Source organism: Gobio gobio, assembly GCF_949357685.1.
Source record: "Gobio gobio genome assembly, chromosome: 15".
Lineage (NCBI taxonomy): Eukaryota > Metazoa > Chordata > Actinopteri > Cypriniformes > Gobionidae > Gobio > Gobio gobio.
Window position 1 is genome coordinate 26,149,872 of NC_137108.1, and position 10,684 is coordinate 26,160,555.

At 36.3% G+C, this 10,684-nt stretch overlaps 2 protein-coding genes across 2 annotated transcripts in view; both read right to left on the reverse strand.

The window, feature by feature from the left end:
* Nucleotides 1-1,188: 1,188 nt before the first annotated feature.
* LOC307139210 (uncharacterized protein) lies at nt 1,189-5,060 on the reverse strand (the record flags this gene model as incomplete). Its single annotated transcript, XM_079838102.1, has 7 exons — nt 1,189-2,393; nt 2,678-2,734; nt 2,821-2,868; nt 3,329-3,520; nt 3,597-3,659; nt 4,546-4,866; nt 4,940-5,060. The coding sequence occupies 6 exons, from the start codon at nt 5,058-5,060 to the stop codon at nt 2,691-2,693; spliced, it is 789 nt and encodes a 262-aa protein (XP_079694228.1). The 3' UTR covers nt 1,189-2,393; nt 2,678-2,690.
* Nucleotides 5,061-6,211: 1,151 nt separating this feature from the next.
* Nucleotides 6,212-10,684, reverse strand: part of LOC307138130 (uncharacterized protein) — a 6,925-nt gene continuing 2,452 nt past the window's right edge. The window contains exons 2-8 of the mRNA XM_079836281.1: nt 9,957-10,286; nt 9,563-9,883; nt 8,620-8,682; nt 8,352-8,543; nt 7,844-7,891; nt 7,701-7,757; nt 6,212-7,416 (exon numbers count right to left, since the gene is read on the reverse strand). Of these exons, the coding sequence (XP_079692407.1) occupies nt 7,714-7,757; nt 7,844-7,891; nt 8,352-8,543; nt 8,620-8,682; nt 9,563-9,883; nt 9,957-10,286 (998 nt within the window). The 3' untranslated portion in view covers nt 6,212-7,416; nt 7,701-7,713. The remainder of the gene's footprint in view (nt 7,417-7,700; nt 7,758-7,843; nt 7,892-8,351; nt 8,544-8,619; nt 8,683-9,562; nt 9,884-9,956; nt 10,287-10,684) is intronic.

The following is a 10,684-nucleotide window of genomic DNA, read 5'->3' on the forward strand; positions in this document are numbered from 1 at the left end:
GCAACAATTTTCTAGTCTTCAACTGTCCAATTTTGGTGAGCTTGTGCAAATTGTAGCCTCTTTTTCCTATTTGTAGTGGAGATGAGTGGTACCCGGTGGGGTCTTCTGCTGTTCTAGCCCATCCGCCTCAAAGTTGTGTGTGTTGTGGCTTCACAAATGCTTTGCTGCATACCTCGGTTGTAACGAGTGGTTATTTCAGTCAAAGTTGCTCTTCTATCAGCTTGAATCAGTCGGCCCATTCTCCTCTGACCTCTAGCATCAACAAGGCATTTTCGCCCACAGGACTGCCGCATACTGGATGTTTTTCCCTTTTCACACCATTCTTTGTAAACCCTAGAAATGGTTGTGCGTGAAAATCCCAGTAACTGAGCAGAATGTGAAATACTCAGACCGGCCCGTCTGGCACCAACAACCATGTCACGCTCAAAATTGCTTAAATCACCTTTCTTTCCCATTCTGACATTCAGTTTGGCGTTCAGGAGATTGTCTTGACCAGGACCACACCCCTAAATGCATTGAAGCAACTGCCATGTGATTGGTTGATTAGATAATTGCATTAATGAGAAATTGAACAGGTGTTCCTAATAATCCTTTAGGTGAGTGTATGTGTGTGTTTAAGTGTGGTCCTGGTATTCACGTTATGGGGATCAAATGTCCCCGCAAGTATAGTAATACTAGTAAACTTTGACCTTGTGGGGAAACTTTTTTGGTCCCCATGAGGAAACAAGCTTATAAATCATATAATCTTTTTTGAAAATCTAAAATAGTATAAGGGGATAGAATATACAGTTTGTACAGTATAAAAACCATTACGCCTATGGAATGTCCCTAAAACATGGAAACCCAACGTGTGTGTGTGTACGTTTATATTTCTTGCACTTATTTAGAAACAGTTGATACTTTCTTTTGCATTCAGGTTAGATGTTAACTGCATTTCATTGGCTTTGCATTCATACTTTGCTTAATGACAATAAAGTTGAATTGAATATAACAGTAGAAATAAGTAACTTTATGTCATGATGGAACACTTCTCTAAGTATAAGTTTATTAAATTGTTTAGTGCAATAAAAAAATATTAAAGTATGAGTAGGTGCAGAAAAAAAAAGAAAAGTCATTTAACAAATAAGTTGAGTGTAAATGCAGCAAGTTCTTTTAGCAGGGCTATAAAATTCACTGACAATTTAAGTTGCATATAAGTTGTTTTTTATTTGTTAAAATGATACGTAGAAAATGCATTTTGAAAGTAATACTAAGCCATTCGTGAAAATAGAGATAAAATACATACAAATAGTTTTAGCTATTTGTAAATCGCAGCAGTTTGACAGTTGATATTAAGCAATAATTTTCCACAAATTTGGGATGGATCAGTGATATTATACACCATGGGCCCTATTTTAACGAATTGGGGAATTTAATTCACATTGGGGAGGTGCACTTTTTGCTAGTTTAACCACCGAAAAAAACGAACGGCATGCCAGGCGCATGGTCTAAAAGGGTTGTACCTAGTCTCTTAATGAGTAATGTGGGTTTTGGGCATAACGTGCAATAAACCAATCAGAGTCTCATCTCCCATTCCCTTTAAAAGCCAGTTGTGCTGGCACCATGGCGGATTCGCTATTTACATGGCGGAATTTGCAAGCGGAAAGACTGAATGCTTTTCCAGAGAGGAATAATTTTGCCTCAAAATAGCAACCCGCCAACAATGCACCTGAACACACCTCACTTTCAGACCAGCACACCCATGGGCGAATAGATGGGCACGAGTGCATTTGCTATTTAAATAATGTGGCTCTGGACTTGAAAATGATAACTGCATCGGGCTGAAACTAGCATAAAAAAACTTGTGTCGTGCCTGGCGTCGCATTGCACCGGGTGTATGATAGGGCCCCTAGTGTTTGTCTAGGGCGTGGATTTTAACTCCTATTTTTAAAACACAAAAGTTTTTGAATTTAAAGGTGTCATCAATTAAGAAATTTTTGACATATAAGATTGACATATACCGGTTGCCATTTTTCAACATCAGATGTTTTCAAAACAATTCCTCTTTCAAAAAGAGGGTCAAAAACAGGATGGACAATAGCTTATTCTAAATTATTTTTTTTATGTAAAATTCTTGCTAACATAAGCGAACTTCAAAGAACATCATAGAATAAACAAAATGCAGGTCATGACCCCTTTAAAGAGTGCTTAATACATTTATAATTGATAAAGATTAAAAGAGTTATATTAAATCTTATTCACAAATATTACACAGAGTAATACCTAAAACATTTGTGTATAACTGACTTTCTCAAATAATTATTAAAAAATAGCACATTAAAAACAGTGGTTCATTTATATCATCATCTGGTTTGCATGCAGAAGCTTCTGTTTGTTTACACCAACAACATCTTCTGTTGGAAGATAAAGTTCAAAAATTAATTTGGTCAAAAAACTGTAAATTAATCATGTACATATTTTTACATTCAAATATTCATATTGAAATACTTTTTTATTTCAAATATTCAAATACATATTCATATACAAAATCATGTACATATTTGCAGATGTCTGCGTGCATTTAAATGTGCAGCCATGTTATGAAGTGAGTTCATAAAAGTTGCAAGTTACTTATGTAGCATATATTTTGATTCGATTTACAAAATTATTCCAGTCATCGTGTGATGCAGTAACTTACAGAAGGTCATGATTCATGCATTATGTTCAACCAAAGAATCGAATGGCACGTCGAACCCTGCAAGAGAAAGACTTTCATTAAAAACACTTGATCAAGTATATTTGTTGTAGTATATATTTTGTAAGGACATGAATATCACTTACCTCCTGAAATTTCAAAATAATACACAGAAGACCAGCAGTTCAATTCAACTACAAGATACAAAAGTAAGAACTTTACCATCTGATCAACTTCTACCATCAGGATATGGCATAAAAGTTACAATAAAGTATTTTTCATCATGAGGATTCTTATCACCATGATGGCATGATATGGGCTGTATTTCACATCTCATTTCAACACACTTAGAAGAACATTAAAATCATAAATACATTTACTTTGCTTTCCCTTTCTGACACAGTAACAGCTAATCTTACAATTGCAATAAGAACATAATTAAATGCACTCATTTGAGGAAAAAAAAAAAAAAAAGCTTCAAAATAAACACATGTAATTTCAGTGTAGCAGATCTACTGTAGGTTTCTAATGGATTGGACCACAGTATGTTTAGGCTCACATCTTTCCTTTCCAATAAATGATTAGTATGACTTGAAACATGCTGTTCAAGAACACCCCCACAGTGTTAAACTTTTCAGGACTCTGTGGACTTACTTTGGCTGTTGATTTTGCTCCTTCCTTTTTTGAAATGAATTGCACAGATGATCAGCGATATGAGGACACACAGAGACACTATTGTGGCCATCACTACTGCGGTCAGATTAGTGGTCACTGCTGCACTCGTGTCAATATTGCCTTCAGTCTGGACAACAGGACTGTCAGTTGTGGTTGGAGCATCTGTGATCACTAGAGAAAAGATCAACTTAAATCAGTCAATTTGATTAGGTTATTTTTATCACACACATATAAGTACTTGTCTTACCTGTGGCTAACAATGTTGTGGAAAGTGTGTCCAATGTTGTAGTTGAATCGAATTTCTCTTCACCTATAATCAAAATACAAAGATTATTTCTACAGTAAGAAAAGTATAACATTTAATAAAATATTTAGACAATAATTCAAATGTCAACCCACATTTTCCAGCTACTATAAAACATTAACTTTGTAGAAGCTTGTGTAAACATGTACACATTCACATGTATTACAGTATATTACCAAAGACACACTTTGACCACAGAATATAATCTTTCAAGTGCAAATGCAGAGAGATTGTTCTCTTTTTAAAACACACACACACACACACACACACACACACACACACACACACACACACACACACACACACACACACACACACACACACACACACACACACACACACACACACACACACACACACACACACACACACACACACACACACACACACACACACACACACACACACACACACACACACACACACAACTCCATTGGGGAACTGAAAAAGAAAAACACTCCCCGACCGACAGTAACCAAATAAACAGGAATGGAAAACGAGGGATGAACAACAAAGTAACAAGGGGTAGTAACAAGCTAGAGGAGCATGCGTGGCACACAGAACCAAACAAAGAGCTGTGTGCTCACACAGACACATGAAACAAGACAGACAGGGTGTGTCAGGATCCTGTCATTAGTTTCAGAACAAAACTAGAACAGAGGTGACAGAACCCTGACAATAATCACCACAACATGACTTAATTTTAATCTAAACCTTAACCTAAGCATATTTTATATATTTTAATATCCTATTTATTACCATAATCCAAACTAAATATCTCTGACTAACCCAAAACCACAACTCTCAACATTTAATAGCATAACTTAACCTAAAATCTTTTAATGTAATCAATGTCTGTCAGAGGGTTAGAGATATTGCATTGGAAACACACCTTTCATGACCAGCTTCACTTCATAGCAGGTTTTTTCACTCACTCGGCACTGATACCATGATCCATCAGTGTTTACTGCATCCCTTATATGCAGAGATCCGTCTGCTAGTATTCTCACTCTCTCATACAGAGGCTTTGGGTCTCTCTCTGTGCTGTTTGAGGGCTTGTGTGGAGGGCGGTATTGGGCTATTTCTGTTGGTGTGCGACCTTTAATGATTTTCCAAGTGACTTGTCCAGCTTTGTGCTGTAGAGGAAGTTCAGAGCATGGCAGCAACACGGAAGAGCCTGGAGTCGTATGGACCAAATCCAAGGTTTTACACTCTGAAACCAGAGAAACAGTATATTAAAATATGTTTAGGGGTTATTTGCTTATTTCAGAAATTCTCATTCTCACCTTTGACCTTCAGGTTAAAATGGGTTGCATTAAGGCAGTCTGAATCTTTGTAGACTTGACATTCATAATGGCCATGATCAGATAAACGGATGTCTTTCAGATCAAGTGTAACATGAAACATTCTGACAGAAATCGAGACTCATCAGACCAGGCAACAATTTTCTAGTCTTCAACTGTCCAATTTTGGTGAGCTTGTGCAAATTGTAGCCTCTTTTTCCTATTTGTAGTGGAGATGAGTGGTACCCGGTGGGGTCTTCTGCTGTTCTAGCCCATCCGCCTCAAAGTTGTGTGTGTTGTGGCTTCACAAATGCTTTGCTGCATACCTCGGTTGTAACGAGTGGTTATTTCAGTCAAAGTTGCTCTTCTATCAGCTTGAATCAGTCGGCCCATTCTCCTCTGACCTCTAGCATCAACAAGGCATTTTCGCCCACAGGACTGCCGCATACTGGATGTTTTTCCCTTTTCACACCATTCTTTGTAAACCCTAGAAATGGTTGTGCGTGAAAATCCCAGTAACTGAGCAGAATGTGAAATACTCAGACCGGCCCGTCTGGCACCAACAACCATGTCACGCTCAAAATTGCTTAAATCACCTTTCTTTCCCATTCTGACATTCAGTTTGGCGTTCAGGAGATTGTCTTGACCAGGACCACACCCCGGTGTTCCTAATAATCCTTTAGGTGAGTGTATGTGTGTGTTTAAGTGTGGTCCTGGTATTCACGTTATGGGGATCAAATGTCCCCGCAAGTATAGTAATACTAGTAAACTTTGACCTTGTGGGGAAACTTTTTTGGTCCCCATGAGGAAACAAGCTTATAAATCATATAATCTTTTTTGAAAATCTAAAATAGTATAAGGGGATAGAATATACAGTTTGTACAGTATAAAAACCATTACGCCTATGGAATGTCCCTAAAACATGGAAACCCAACGTGTGTGTGTGTACGTTTATATTTCTTGCACTTATTTAGAAACAGTTGATACTTTCTTTTGCATTCAGGTTAGATGTTAACTGCATTTCATTGGCTTTGCATTCATACTTTGCTTAATGACAATAAAGTTGAATTGAATATAACAGTAGAAATAAGTAACTTTATGTCATGATGGAACACTTCTCTAAGTATAAGTTTATTAAATTGTTTAGTGCAATAAAAAAATATTAAAGTATGAGTAGGTGCAGAAAAAAAAAGAAAAGTCATTTAACAAATAAGTTGAGTGTAAATGCAGCAAGTTCTTTTAGCAGGGCTATAAAATTCACTGACAATTTAAGTTGCATATAAGTTGTTTTTTATTTGTTAAAATGATACGTAGAAAATGCATTTTGAAAGTAATACTAAGCCATTCGTGAAAATAGAGATAAAATACATACAAATAGTTTTAGCTATTTGTAAATCGCAGCAGTTTGACAGTTGATATTAAGCAATAATTTTCCACAAATTTGGGATGGATCAGTGATATTATACACCATGGGCCCTATTTTAACGAATTGGGGAATTTAATTCACATTGGGGAGGTGCACTTTTTGCTAGTTTAACCACCGAAAAAAACGAACGGCATGCCAGGCGCATGGTCTAAAAGGGTTGTACCTAGTCTCTTAATGAGTAATGTGGGTTTTGGGCATAACGTGCAATAAACCAATCAGAGTCTCATCTCCCATTCCCTTTAAAAGCCAGTTGTGCTGGCACCATGGCGGATTCGCTATTTACATGGCGGAATTTGCAAGCGGAAAGACTGAATGCTTTTCCAGAGAGGAATAATTTTGCCTCAAAATAGCAACCCGCCAACAATGCACCTGAACACACCTCACTTTCAGACCAGCACACCCATGGGCGAATAGATGGGCACGAGTGCATTTGCTATTTAAATAATGTGGCTCTGGACTTGAAAATGATAACTGCATCGGGCTGAAACTAGCATAAAAAAACTTGTGTCGTGCCTGGCGTCGCATTGCACCGGGTGTATGATAGGGCCCCTAGTGTTTGTCTAGGGCGTGGATTTTAACTCCTATTTTTAAAACACAAAAGTTTTTGAATTTAAAGGTGTCATCAATTAAGAAATTTTTGACATATAAGATTGACATATACCGGTTGCCATTTTTCAACATCAGATGTTTTCAAAACAATTCCTCTTTCAAAAAGAGGGTCAAAAACAGGATGGACAATAGCTTATTCTAAATTATTTTTTTTATGTAAAATTCTTGCTAACATAAGCGAACTTCAAAGAACATCATAGAATAAACAAAATGCAGGTCATGACCCCTTTAAAGAGTGCTTAATACATTTATAATTGATAAAGATTAAAAGAGTTATATTAAATCTTATTCACAAATATTACACAGAGTAATACCTAAAACATTTGTGTATAACTGACTTTCTCAAATAATTATTAAAAAATAGCACATTAAAAACAGTGGTTCATTTATATCATCATCTGGTTTGCATGCAGAAGCTTCTGTTTGTTTACACCAACAACATCTTCTGTTGGAAGATAAAGTTCAAAAATTAATTTGGTCAAAAAACTGTAAATTAATCATGTACATATTTTTACATTCAAATATTCATATTGAAATACTTTTTTATTTCAAATATTCAAATACATATTCATATACAAAATCATGTACATATTTGCAGATGTCTGCGTGCATTTAAATGTGCAGCCATGTTATGAAGTGAGTTCATAAAAGTTGCAAGTTACTTATGTAGCATATATTTTGATTCGATTTACAAAATTATTCCAGTCATCGTGTGATGCAGTAACTTACAGAAGGTCATGATTCATGCATTATGTTCAACCAAAGAATCGAATGGCACGTCGAACCCTGCAAGAGAAAGACTTTCATTAAAAACACTTGATCAAGTATATTTGTTGTAGTATATATTTTGTAAGGACATGAATATCACTTACCTCCTGAAATTTCAAAATAATACACAGAAGACCAGCAGTTCAATTCAACTACAAGATACAAAAGTAAGAACTTTACCATCTGATCAACTTCTACCATCAGGATATGGCATAAAAGTTACAATAAAGTATTTTTCATCATGAGGATTCTTATCACCATGATGGCATGATATGGGCTGTATTTCACATCTCATTTCAACACACTTAGAAGAACATTAAAATCATAAATACATTTACTTTGCTTTCCCTTTCTGACACAGTAACAGCTAATCTTACAATTGCAATAAGAACATAATTAAATGCACTCATTTGAGAAAAAAAAAAAAAAAAAGCTTCAAAATAAACACATGTAATTTCAGTGTAGCAGATCTACTGTAGGTTTCTAATGGATTGGACCACAGTATGTTTAGGCTCACATCTTTCCTTTCCAATAAATGATTAGTATGACTTGAAACATGCTGTTCAAGAACACCCCCACAGTGTTAAACTTTTCAGGACTCTGTGGACTTACTTTGGCTGTTGATTTTGCTCCTTCCTTTTTTGAAATGAATTGCACAGATGATCAGCGATATGAGGACACACAGAGACACTATTGTGGCCATCACTACTGCGGTCAGATTAGTGGTCACTGCTGCACTCGTGTCAATATTGCCTTCAGTCTGGACAACAGGACTGTCAGTTGTGGTTGGAGCATCTGTGATCACTAGAGAAAAGATCAACTTAAATCAGTCAATTTGATTAGGTTATTTTTATCACACACATATAAGTACTTGTCTTACCTGTGGCTAACAATGTTGTGGAAAGTGTGTCCAATGTTGTAGTTGAATCGAATTTCTCTTCACCTATAATCAAAATACAAAGATTATTTCTACAGTAAGAAAAGTATAACATTTAATAAAATATTTAGACAATAATTCAAATGTCAACCCACATTTTCCAGCTACTATAAAACATTAACTTTGTAGAAGCTTGTGTAAACATGTACACATTCACATGTATTACAGTATATTACCAAAGACACACTTTGACCACAGAATATAATCTTTCAAGTGCAAATGCAGAGAGATTGTTCTCTTTTTAAAACACACACACACACACACACACACACACACACACACACACACACACACACACACACACACACACACACACACACACACACACACACACACACACACACACACACACACACACACACACACACACACACACACACACACACACACACACACACACACACACACACACACACACACAACTCCATTGGGGAACTGAAAAAGAAAAACACTCCCCGACCGACAGTAACCAAATAAACAGGAATGGAAAACGAGGGATGAACAACAAAGTAACAAGGGGTAGTAACAAGCTAGAGGAGCATGCGTGGCACACAGAACCAAACAAAGAGCTGTGTGCTCACACAGACACATGAAACAAGACAGACAGGGTGTGTCAGGATCCTGTCATTAGTTTCAGAACAAAACTAGAACAGAGGTGACAGAACCCTGACAATAATCACCACAACATGACTTAATTTTAATCTAAACCTTAACCTAAGCATATTTTATATATTTTAATATCCTATTTATTACCATAATCCAAACTAAATATCTCTGACTAACCCAAAACCACAACTCTCAACATTTAATAGCATAACTTAACCTAAAATCTTTTAATGTAATCAATGTCTGTCAGAGGGTTAGAGATATTGCATTGGAAACACACCTTTCATGACCAGCTTCACTTCATAGCAGGTTTTTTCACTCACTCGGCACTGATACCATGATCCATCAGTGTTTACTGCATCCCTTATATGCAGAGATCCGTCTGCTAGTATTCTCACTCTCTCATACAGAGGCTTTGGGTCTCTCTCTGTGCTGTTTGAGGGCTTGTGTGGAGGGCGGTATTGGGCTATTTCTGTTGGTGTGCGACCTTTAATGATTTTCCAAGTGACTTGTCCAGCTTTGTGCTGTAGAGGAAGTTCAGAGCATGGCAGCAACACGGAAGAGCCTGGAGTCGTATGGACCAAATCCAAGGTTTTACACTCTGAAACCAGAGAAACAGTATATTAAAATATGTTTAGGGGTTATTTGCTTATTTCAGAAATTCTCATTCTCACCTTTGACCTTCAGGTTAAAATGGGTTGCATTAAGGCAGTCTGAATCTTTGTAGACTTGACATTCATAATGGCCATGATCAGATAAACGGATGTCTTTCAGATCAAGTGTAACATGTCCAGAATTATTTCTCACAGACCATCTCTGATGCTCTAATGCTGGAGAGGTGTCAGAATACATTAGGATGTGTTGAACTGGGTCGGTTCTGCGTAGTTTCACTGTCAGAGTCTCCAGCGGGTGGGTTGTGGTTAGGCAAGAAATAGACATATTGTCACCCTGAACATAGTTTATGTTTAACTGATAGACCTGCTTGCAGGGTCTCTGTGTCGCCACTAAAAGGAAATAAAGAGCAAAACGAGACATATTGAGAGAGATGAGACGTACTGAGAGAGCCGAAACATGGAAACCACAGCGCTTACAGAAATAAACAGCATTTACTGTTTACCAACTTGTTTTACCTCTAAGTGAATTAATACATTTTACGAAGTGAGAATAAAAAAATAAAAAAATCACAATCCGATGAACTACTTGTCAGTATTTCCTGAAATGATCGTTTTTTATAAATACACAGTAGGGGCCAAAAGTGATTTGTTTTAAATGACCCTAAAAATTCGACATAACCAAAATAGGAGGAAAATACATTTTTATATATATATATAATTTTTAATTTTTATAATATTTTTATAATTTTTATAATATATATATATATATATATATATATATATATATA